At 44.0% G+C, this 12,239-nt stretch overlaps 1 protein-coding gene across 7 annotated transcripts in view; it reads right to left on the bottom strand.

Moving 5' to 3' along the window:
- Window positions 1-897: 897 nt before the first annotated feature.
- The window catches only part of WNK2 (WNK lysine deficient protein kinase 2), a 142,535-nt gene continuing 131,193 nt past the window's right edge, over window positions 898-12,239 (bottom strand). For 6 of the 7 annotated variants that reach the window (XM_055579076.1, XM_055579078.1, XM_055579079.1 and 3 more), the window contains one exon: window positions 898-1,097. In XM_055579076.1, the coding sequence (XP_055435051.1) occupies window positions 927-1,097 (171 nt within the window). In that variant the 3' untranslated portion in view covers window positions 898-926. Of the gene's footprint in view, window positions 1,098-3,929; window positions 4,042-12,239 lie in introns of all 7 variants that reach the window. The other variant, XM_055579077.1, reaches the window with a different exon arrangement.

The raw sequence follows: 12,239 nt of genomic DNA, 5'->3' as shown, positions 1-12,239 counted from the left end.
AACCCCACATTCTTCACTGGAGGAAACACTAAATTGCACTCAGAGATTAACTGAAAACCAAGATACAATTTTCTCATCCCAATGAATGGGACTCCCTGAATTCTACACCAAACTCCAGGTCCAAGTGCGATCCCCCTTTCCAGCTGGTAGGCTGCAACTTTACTACTGCAAGCTACTCTGTGAAGCCCCTAGCCGGTTCCCTGGCTTTCACACTGTGCTTCGGACACCCTACCATGGCGGTGTGGTGCAGCCCTACAAGGGCCACTGGGCCGATCCCACCCCCTACTGAAGTCAGGGGCTTCAGACCTGGGCCTGGCCCCTCCCAGTGGTGCATGTGAAATCTGAACGAAGGGTCATTTCAAGCCACTGTGCATGCCTGTCCTGTGCCTGGGGGATGTATGATCATGTCTTCAAGTGACAGAGTAAGGAAGCCTGAGGGGCAGCATAATGAATGGAGCTGTGTGCACAAAGGCCCAAGCCTGGATGGGCCAAGGAGCCATCAACAGAGATGGGCAGCACTGTTCAGCCTCCAGGGCTCTGCACAGAATGGGGCTGTCCTGGGTGTGAAGGAGGAGAATGCCTGAAAATTGGGGCCAGGTTGCCTGCGATCCACAACCTCAACTGCTTCTCTGAGAGGTGGGTCTTTATCACACGTCTGACCCATCCTAGCTGCTGTCTGGACACAAGGACCTTGAGCTATCCTGGGCACTATTAAGCACCATAGAAAGTGTCATCCCTATATTCAAGAACCCTTTAGCTAAGGGTACTTACCCCCAGACCCGTCCAGCTGTGCGATCCCAGGAGCTTCTCCAACACCCTCATTCACTTACCACCATCGCGGGTTACCTGCCTGTCTGGGGACCATCAGAAAGGAGAGTTTGAAAAACCAAAGTCCTGTTTCCCCCAAAATATTTTTTTATTCTTGCTTACATTTGTGTTTCCAATTGTGAATAAAAAATGCTTAGAAAGTGATTACAAAACATCGTGAACCGGACACGAGGCGTGGGCTCGCCTTCTCTGCGTGAGATGACACAGGGCCTGGCGTCTGGGTCTGGGTCGGCCTGCCTGGGCTCAGTCGGGCTTCTCACTTTCAGAATCTAGAAAACAAAACCGCCACAGCTCATTATAGGCCTGCCGTGACCATGTGAGGCCCCGGAAGTTGGAATGGTGACACCAGAGCGGTCACACTCCGTGGAGGGCTGGGCCGCCTGACCACGACCCAGGCACTATACAGATAATGACTCCTGGCTGCCTCTGCCATCTGGCCGCCTTCCACACTGAGCAACCGCCCGAACCAGGCAGGGCCTCCCAGGGTCTGCACAACTGTTGCTCTGGAGAGTGAGGGACCTCTGGCTCCTTGGGCACAGCAAGCAGAGCAGCATCCCAAGCGGCCCCGGCCTCTGCTCAGAGCCAGTGCTGAGGTGGAGCACTGTGGGTGGCTGGAGCACAACGCCTGACTGCACCTCGGTGGAAACACAGGACAAACAGACCAGGGCAGCGACCCCAGCTGGGTGGAGTGGGAGGAACCACAACCCCCAGCTTGAGTGCGTGCAGCAGGCATGCAGGGGCACGGCCAGCTGAGCAAAAGGCCATCAGGGTTGGTGAGCCAGGAAAACGTGCTGAGCCCTGCAGGGGGCCTCCCCTAATTTGCACCTGCTGGACAGCAGAGCCCCTCAGGTGACCCTCCGGTGGTGGCCCAGCCCCCACCCAGCTCTGTCCAGGGTGAGTCACACAAACCTGGCTTTCTGTTAGACAACATGGACAGGGGTCAGAGACACCTTTCAGTTGGCCATGAGACTCATACCCTCCATAGGCAGAGGCTACCGTACATCCAAATGCAGTTCAGATTCAGAGTCTGAAAGCCGAGTGAACAGGCCAACCTAGGCCCGGAGCCACAGAGCTGGCCTACGAGCCCTGCCCAACACCCCAGTCTCATCGTCCGAGTCAGGTCGGCTCAGCGTCAGTCACACCAGATCCTGCGAGGAAGACAGCACCTGCCACTCAGCCCCCTGGCCCCTCCTGGCCGCCCCGGCCTCCTAGGCGAGGTGCTGACAGAAGCGTGTTGCTGAGAGTGAAGCTGTGCCAGGACAGCAGTGCTGCCTGCCAGGGCTGCCCACCCGATGCTCCCTATGAGACTGGCTGGTTCAGCTTCTCTGTGGCCAGAAGTTAAGAAAAAGATGTGGCTCCACACTGTTTTCAAGCAAAAATGTTTATTTTTCTCCTTCAAATATACAATCTCTTGGAGAGTCTGTGCCACTGACCATTCCTGTTACAGGCCAGGACTCCAAACCGCATGTCTGGTACAGCAGCAGGGGTGTGGGAAGAGGGCAGTTTCCACCACCCTCAGGAACCAGGCGCACATGATTCTCAATCCAAGGACCCAGGGGCACATTACAGAGAACAGAAATCTCTTACTATAGCTTCATGCCCTGGCAGAAGATTCTGCATAATCACCTAGAAAATTCAATTCTAACTGAATTGACGGAATAATACATTTAAACCAAAAGAATTCAGCCAGTCCTAGTGAAGTCCCAAAGTACAGCAGAACTATACAATTCACAGCTGGGCAGCCCAACCAGCTGCCTCCCAGTGGGAAGTGGGAAACATCTTGGCCAGTGGGGAGTGGGGCCTTCAGCTCCCACCCTGGGCTGTTTGGTGCCTGTCTGAGATGAGTAGCACTGAAATTTCCAGGAGAGGAACACTCCTAGCCCCCAGCACGATGGCTTGGTGCCTGCAGAACAGTCTGGAGGCCAGAGGTGGGCAGAGTAGCCTGTGAACACTGGAAAAGCTAGGCCCAGGTGGCCACAGGCCTCTGTGCAAACAACAGAAAAGGAAGGTAGGCTGGGAGGGGAAGTTGGTGGGCCCCCTGAGCAGAAGGGGCCACACTCTCTCTGCAGAGCAGGTGGCCTGCCTGTGCTTCTGCACCTCCAGACACAAACCTTTACCTCCCCCACACTCAGAGCAGCCCTGCAGGCTTTGGGTCATGTCTGCTTACCCAGCACTTTATAGCAGTTCCACGTAGCCAAACACAAATGCTAACATTCCTGACTAAGAGATCAACTACCATTAGCAATGCACTGCCCCAATAATCATGCACCCTGGGCAGTCTGCTGGCAGTGCCCACGGCACTGCAGTTGAGGGAATTTGTCCATCTGTTTGCTACCTGTGACCATACAGCTGGAGAGATCTCATTTTATGAGTACAAAGCAGAGTTACTCTAGCATTTGCAACTCTTCAATATTCAAGGTCACTAGTTCAATTTTTTTTAAAGCATGTACAACAGAAAAGATCAGACTTTAGCTTCAGATTTGTAAACCATTCATATCTCTGCAACTTAAAATGGGAAATAGAAATATCAATGCACAAACCAACTATAAATGAAATACACCTTTTCTGATACACGGTTTTCTAAAACACGTCTTTCCATCAGGGAATGGAAAAGCTGGAATTCAAGGCACTGTACTTCTGCAGGGTTATTACAATGTTCTAACCATCGATTCAAGTACAGGAAGTGAGTGCAAAGACAGCAAGTGTTGACCACAGGAACCTAAGAGGAAATAAGGTCTGCAGCAATAAAGGAAGCAACGATTGCTGCCCATGTGCCAGCTCCCTGGCTGGGCACCCATGAGCAGACAGGGCAGGACTCGGAGGCCAAACCACAACCCGACTCCTCCAGGCTGTTCAGTGTCTTCCATTGGCAAGTAGTGAGACAGAGAGCTACATGATCTGCAGCCTGGGGCCAGGCATGCTGACCACAGTTGGCCTGAAGAACACAGGGAGGGCTGGCGCATCTGCTGCACCCAGGCTTGGCCCCGTGTTGAGGCTCCGGCTGCCTGCCTGGGCTGCCCAGGGACCCCAGGACACTGGAGCTGGGATCAGGCTTCCATACTGGCCCAAAGGTGGGGCTGGGAGGCAGGAGAGGGCAGTACCTGGCATGGGCACAGGAAGGGCTGAGGCAGCTCCAGGAATGACCACGGTGGGTACAGGGCTGGGTACCGGGGCCAGACATGGCATCCCCATTGCTGTTCGAGATGTGTTCATCTATAAGACAAGAAATATGGCTTCAATCAGCTAGCATCACTCAGTGGCCTTGGGGGTCCCTACAGTTTCTCCATCCTCAGGAGAGGGTGGTCTCAGGACATGCCCTGGGGCACCTTTTAATGGCTGACATCAGAGTGAAAGTGTGGGGCAAGAAGGCAGCCACATGCCATGAATGTCCACAGGCCAGAGTGGGCTTCAAAGCAGACCCAGCAGGACCTAAACCCTGAGTAACAGTGAGGGAACCACACACCCCCACCCAAAGGCCTCCTGCTTGACTTATCAGTGTCATTATGGGAGGTCCAGAACAGCTGGGAGCTCTGCACGGTTGTGCCCAGAGATCTGGAGTCGGGGGCAGGGCGGTGCCTCTGCTCCCTGCTCCTCAGGTACACCCCGGAAGAGAAGCAGCACAATGAGAAACGAGCTGTGATGGCTAGTGAGGCCAACATGGCCATGATGAAGAAACCTTACGAAGCTACTGCAAGAAGAGATTACAGACCAACAGCCTTCAAACTCTCTAGACACAATGTTGGCAGATATAACCAAGCAATTAAAAAAAAAAAAAAAAGATAAAACATCAGAGCCAAGTGAGGTTTTGCCCCACGAATGCAATGATGTCATCCCAGCAAAAATCACTGCATCTCCCCACAGTTACATACCAAAGGAGAATTCCATGTGATGCTCCCCACAGATGCAGGGGGAGTATCTGAGAAGTTCCACACTCCTTCACAGAAAGCACAGGGTCCCTCCTCCATCTGGAAGGGCCTCTGTAGAACCCACAGCCAACCCTGTGCCAATGGTGAAATGCCAAATGTATTTCCCCTTGCCCCTTGCTCCCCTTGCCCCTAGCCAACACTGTATGGGAAAGTTCACGCCAATAAAAGAAAAGGAATAAGGAACACAGACTGAAAAGAAAAAGGAAAACCATCCTTATTTGAAGATGACAAGACTGTGTATGGAGAAAACCAAGAAGAGCAGACAAACCAATTTCTAGAACTAAAGTTAATTTAGCAAGATTGCAGGATACAAGGTACAAAAAATAACCGTATTTCTATATGCTACCAACATAATCTGTAAAAGGATATTTTAAAGCAATAAAATTTATAATCACATTCCAAAATATCAACTATCTCAGGTTAAATTTAATGAAAGATGTGTAACACCTTTACACTGAAAACTACAAAACTTCACTGAGAGAAAATTAGACATAAACAAACAAACGTCATGTTTATAATAGACTCGCTACTGTTAATGTGTCAAATCTTACCCAGATGATCAACAGACTTAATACAATCAGAATAAAAATCCAATAAGGCTATTTTGTAGATATTATACAGGCTGTTTCTAAAATGCATGGAACTATTAAAGACCTAGAAAAATCAAGAAATTCTTGGAGGACAAATAAGAAGTATTAACAGATACAAACTATACATAAAAAGATAAACATCAAGAATTTACTGTGTAACACAGAATTATACCTGATATCTTGAAATAACATATAATGGAATACAATTTGAAAAAAAAAAAAAAAAATGACCACTAACTAAGCCTTCAGCAAACAAAACCAGCAAATGCTGGGGAAGGCAGGACTCTGTTTTCCAGAGTTATCACTTATAATATTCAGATGTCCGGTTTTCACCAAGAAATCACAAATATTTACACACAGAAAATGGAAAGTGTGATCCATACAAAGGGGAAAACTCATTAATAGCAACTGTCCCTGAAGAAGTCTAGACACTGTACTTAGAAAATAAAGTCTTTAAATCAACTGTTTCAAATACGTTCAAAGAATTAAAGGAAACATGGACAAAAAGGAAATCAGGATAATGACACATGAACAACATGAGAATATCAATAAAGTCAAAGAAGTTATAAAAGGAACCAAATATAGAGCTGAAATATTAGAGCTAAAAAGGATAATAACTGAAATTAAAATGACACTAGAGGCTTCCCTAGTGGCTCAGATGGTAAAGCGTCTGTCTGCAATGCAGGAGACCCGAGTTCAACCCCTGGGTTGGGAAGATCCCCTGGAGAAGGAAATGGCAGCCCACTCCAGTATTCTTGCCTGGAAAATCCCATGGATCGTGGAGCCTGGTAGGCTACCATCCATGGGGTCACAAAGAGTCAGATACGACCGAGTGACTTCACTTCACTTCAGAGGAGCTCAAAAGCAGATCCGAGCAGGCAGAAAAAGAAACAGCACATTTGAGACCATATCATTGAAATTCTAAGAAACACAAAGGAAAAAAGAAGAAGAAGATAAGTGTACAGAGCCTATCAAGAAAAGAAAACTAAAGACAGGAAAAACTACGTGAAGTACAGAAAGAAAAGATTGTCAACCAAGATTCTACACTGAGCAGGTTGAAGGAAAAATTAAGACTTCTGGATAAACAGAAACAAAGGCAGATTGTTACTAAAAGATTTGCCTCACAAGAAATGCTAAACGAAAAACTTTCATTTCGGGTTGAAATGAAAGGATAATAGTACCTCAAAAGTCATGGGAAGAAATAAACGAAGCAACTACATAGCTAAATATGTAAGCCAATACCATTGTAATTTTGGTTTTAATTCCTTTTTCCCCTATATAATTTAAAAGGCAAATGCATTATGTAACAATTATAAATCCATGTGAATGGGCATACAATGTACAAGGTGCAGTCTGTGCAAAAACACAGAGGAGAAGGGATGGAGACACACAGAAGTAAAGTGCTCTCGCACTACTGAAACAAGGTGGTATCATTCACATAAAGCTGTTATAAGGCTAAGATTTTAATTGTAAACCCTAAGGTAATCAATAAGAAAATAAAAATATATACAGAAAAGTGAAAAGGGGGAGGAATCAAAACACACTACAAAAAAAAACTTCAGGCAACAATGAAGTAATTGAGGAATAAAAAACTATAAGACATACAGAAAAAAAAAAAAACAACACAGTAGAAATCCTTTATTATCCATAATTACTTTTAATGTAAATGGATTGAAATCTCCAAATAAAAGATTGGCAGACTGGATAAAAAAGCACAAGTGATCTGTATGCTGTCTACAAAATACTCACTTTCGATACAAAAACACAAAGACGTTGAAAGTAAAAGGAGGGAGGAGAGGAGATCAAGATGGCAGAGTAGGAAGATGATGCCAACCTCACCCTCCCCCATGAACGCATCAAAAATACATCTAATATGTGGAGCAACTCTCCCTGAAAATAAACCGGAAATGGAAAGAAAAATTCTTCTAAAACAAAAGCTGTAAAAGAAAGAGCCATATGAGTCAAGTAAGAAGGGAAAGGAGCCATCAGGCTGGGATCTGGGCCCACAGAAGAGAAGGGTGGTATGTGGTATGTGGTATGTGGTGGTCACTAGATCTCTCCTGGTGGTGATTTGACCTACATATTTGGTACTTCAGGCCTGGGGTCCAACATGCTGACCTTTACAGTATAGGAGTTCCAGAAGGATGTATGTCTTCTTCAGTGGTCTGAAAATCAACTGGACTTCGAGGAGGGTGAGAAACCCAGAAACCTAGACCCAAGCTTGTTACTCCCAGGAATGAAGTATAGGATGGTGTTCTGGAGAGTTTCGTGAAACTGCCTAGCATGTGCCCAGCCCCTCTACCTCTGGAGATTTCCCACCAGGTTGAAAGCTATCATTGCTAAGCAGAGTGTGTAGCTGGGGGTGGAGCTGGCTCAAACCTAACCCTGCATATAAATGGGGCAAGTACAGCCACTGCTGGTACTCAGTTGGAGCTGACTAGCCTGCTGGGACTGTCCCACTGTATACCCTGCCCCGCACCTGGTGCCCACTGCAGCCCTTTCTGCTCTGGCACTGTGCCTCCTGGGGCAAAGGTGCCATTTCTAGGAGAGGATAGAGCGCACACTTGGAGGGAAAGCAACCAGCTCGGATACCACCCCTGCTTCAGCACCTGGGGACAAGTCCCCACCCCTGATAGGGTAGTGATGACCACTCAGCATAGAAGAAGCTTCAGTTCACACTTGGCTATGGCTCTAGTCCCTCCATCTCCAGCCCCATCACCCACCAGGTGATACCAGACAGCACATCCTGGGGGGAGACATGACCCATCAGATCCACCTCTCACAACAAAACTGCTGAGCACAGGCAGACTGCACAAAGGTCTCCACATTAGTACAACACACCAAGACCAGGATAGGCAACAGTTTCACCTAATTTCATTGTAAGAGGAAATGTTAAACAAAGTGAGAAAACCAAAGAATGTCTTTCCAATGAAAGAACAATGACAAAACCACCAATAAGAACAGAGAGAATTTACCAGATAATGAGTTCAAAGCATTGGTAATAAGAATGTTAAACAAACTAGGGAAAAGAAAAGATGAACATAGGGAGAATTTTAACAAGGAACTAGAAAGTACAAAAACCAGTCAGAATTGAAGAATGAAATAACTAAAGTGAAAAACATACTAGAAAGAATTAAGAGAAGACTAAGTAATAGAGAAGAATGCATAAGTGATCTGGAAGACAGAATAATGGAAATCACCCAACCAGAATGGTAAAAAGATAAACAAATTTTTAAAATATGAGAACAGTTTAAGGAACCTCTGAGACAACATCAAGTATGCTAACATTCACATTATAGAGGTTCCAGAGAGAAGAGAGAGTGAAGAAGGTTGAAAATGTATTTAATGAAATTATGGCTGAAAATTTCCTGAACCTGAAGAAGGAACAGATATCCAGGTATTCAGAGTATTCCAAACAAGATGAACTGAGAGATACAGACCAAAACGTATCATAGTTAAAATGGGAAAAGTTAAATTAAAGAGAAAAATTAAAGGTAGCCAGAGAAAAAGTCACATAAAGTCACATACAAAGGAATACCCATAAGTCTGTCAGCTGAATTTTCTGCAGAAACTTTGCAGGCCAAAAGGGAATGGCATGACATACTCAGAGTGGTAAAAGGGAAAAACCTACAACTAGGATTATTTCCAGCAAGACTATCATTCAGAATTGAAAGGGAAATAAAGAACTTCTCAAATAAGGAAAAACTAAAGGAGTTTATCCAGAGAAGGAGATGGCATCCCACTCCAGTACTCTTGCCTGGAAAATCCTATGGATGGAGGAGCCTGGTAGGCTGTAGTCCATGGGGTCGCGAAGAGTCAGACACGACTGAGCGACTTCCCTTTCAGTTTTCACTTTGATGCATTGGAGAAGGAAATGGCAACCCACTCCAGTGTTCTTGCCTGGAGAATCCCAGGGACGGGGGAGCCTGGTGGGCTGTCGTCTCTGGGGTCGCACAGAGTCGGACACGACTGAAGTGATTTAGCAGCAGCAGCAGTTATTAAGAATCCAGCTGTCAGTGCAGGGGTCATGGGTTTAATCCCTGGTCTAGGAAGATTCTACATGCCGTGGGGCTACTAAGCCCATGTGCCACAACTACTGAGCCCACATGCTGCAAATCCTAAGCCAACATGCCTACAACTACTGAAGACTAAGTCTAGAGATTGAGCTCTGCAATGAAAGCAGTTGCTGCAATGAAAAGCCTGTGCACTGCAACTCGAGAGTAGACCCTGCTCACCACAACTAGAGAAAGCCTGCATGGAGCAATGAAGACACAGCATAAGCAAAAAGTAAATTAAAATAAAAATTTCAAAAGACATGCAGACTATTTTTCATGCAAATGAAAATGACAAGAAAGCTGGTATCAATACTTACATCTTACAGATAAGACTTTAAAGGAAAGTCCATAAAAAATAAAATGAAGGGCATTATATAATGATATAGTGATCAATTTAAAAAAAAGAATATAACATTCATTAATATATATACATCCCATATCAAATCAGATCAGATCCGTTGCTCAGTTGTGTCCGACTCTTTGCGACCCCATGAATCGCAGCACACCAGGCCTCCCTGTCCATCACCAACTCCCGGAGTTCACTGAGACCCACGTCCATTGAGTCAGTGATGTCATCCAGCCATCTCATCCTCTGTCGTCCCCTTCTCCTCCTGCCCACAATCCCTCCCAGCATCAGAGTCTTTTCCAATGAGTCAACTCTTCGCATGAGGTGGCCAAAGTACTGGAGTTTCAGCTTTAGCATCATTTCTTCCAAAGAAATCCCAGGGCTGATCTCCTTCAGAATGGACTGGTTGGAGCTCCTTGCAGTCCAAAGGACTCTCAAGAGTCTTCTCCAACACCACAGTTCAAAAGCATCAATTCTTCGGCACTCAGCTTTCTTCACAGTCCAACTCTCACATCCATACATGACCACAGGAAAAACCATAGCCTTGACTAGAAGAACCTTTGTTGGCAAAGTAATGTCTCTGCTTTTGAATATGCTATCTAGGTTGGTCATATAGGTGCAACTAAATTTATGGAAAACAAATATTAACATACATAAAAACAAGAAACTGACAATAATAGAAAAATAGTAGAAGAGTTTAACACTCCACTTACATCAAGGGACAGATTCATACAGATGGAAAATCAATAAGGAAACAGTGGTCTTAAATGACACACTAGACCAGATATACCTAATAGATATATATATAGGACATTCCATCCCAAAACAGCAGAATGCACATTCTTTTCAACTTCACATGGAAATGAGCTCCAGGATAGATCACATACTAGGCCACAAAACAAGTCTCAATAAATATAAGAACACTGAAATTACATCATATTTTTTCCCCCCAACCACAGCAGTGTGAAACTAGAAACCAATTACTGGAAGAAAAACACAAACACGTGGAGCCTAAATAACATGTCTTTAGAAGAAACAATGGGTCAGTGAAGAAATCAGAGAGGAAATCAGAAAAAAAGAGAAATAAAAACAAAAACACACCTTTGTATCACTGATATGATGCAGCAAAAGTAGATGTAATAGGGGAGATTATAACGATACATACATATCTGAGCATACAAGAAAAATCAAGCTATCTTCTACCTAAATGAATTAGAAAAAGAACAAAGCTCAAGTCAGCACAAGTAAAGAAATAATTAAGGCATTATTTAAAATAATATTTTTATTGATCTTTATTGAAAAATAATAAAGATCAGAGAGGAAATGAATAAAATAGAGATAAAAAATAGAAAAGATCAATGGAAGCAAGAGATGAGTTTTTAAAAGGATAAACAAAATTGATAAGCTTTTAGCTAGGCTCATTAAGAAAAAAAGAGAATCCACATAAGCAAAGTAAGATAGGAAAGAGAAGACTACAACCAATATCAGTGAAACACAATATTGTCAGAGAATATTACAGACAGTTATAGGCCAACAAACTGAACAACCTAGAAGGAATGGATAAAAATCTGAGAAACACAGAGTACTCAAAGACTGAATCAGAAAGAAAGAAACAAACTGAACAGATCAATAAGAAATTGAATTAGTGTTAAAAAACAAACAAACAAACAAACAACCTCCCAGCAAACAAAAGTCCAGGAACAGATGGCTTCCCAGAGAAATTCTACCAAATATAATAAGAAGAGCTAACACCTAGCATCACAAACAATTCCAATAAATGAAGAGGAGGGAACACTCCCAAATTCATTCTACGAGGCTATTATTACCCTGATAAAATTTAGAAAAAGGCATTACCGAAAAAAGACAATTACTTCAGTATCTCTGATGAATATAGACACAAAAATCCTCAAAAATATTAGCAAACCAAATTCAACAATATATAAAAAGGATCATATACCGTAACAAGTGTGATTTATTCCACAAATGCAAAGATGTTCAAAATCCACAAGTCAATCAGTGTGATACACCACATTAACAAAAGGATAAAAATCACATGATCATTTCAATAGACACAGGAAAAACATTTGACAAAATCCAACTTCCATTCATGATAAGGGCTCACAACAAAGTTGGTACAGAAAAAACATATTTCAACATAATAAAGGCCATTCATGACACGCTGACAGCTCACATACTCAGCTTTTTCCTCTAAAATCAGGAACAAGACAAGGATGCCCACTTTTGCCACTTTCAACATAGTACTGGCAGTCCTAGCCACAGCAATCAGATAAGAAAAAGAAATAAAAGGTATTCAAATTTGAAAGGAAAAAGTAAAAATGTCACTATTTGCAGATGACATATTATATATAGAAAATTCTAAAGTCCCCCCCAAAAAACTATGAGAACTAATTAATGAATCCAATAAAGTCATAGGATATAAGATTGAAAAACAGAAACCCATTGCTTTTCTAAACACTAATAATCAACTATCAGA

Source organism: Bubalus kerabau, chromosome 4 (genome assembly GCF_029407905.1).
Source record: "Bubalus kerabau isolate K-KA32 ecotype Philippines breed swamp buffalo chromosome 4, PCC_UOA_SB_1v2, whole genome shotgun sequence".
NCBI classification, from domain to species: domain Eukaryota; kingdom Metazoa; phylum Chordata; class Mammalia; order Artiodactyla; family Bovidae; genus Bubalus; species Bubalus kerabau.
The sequence above is the reverse complement of the archived record's forward strand: the minus strand, read 5'-3'. Positions and strand labels throughout refer to the sequence as shown.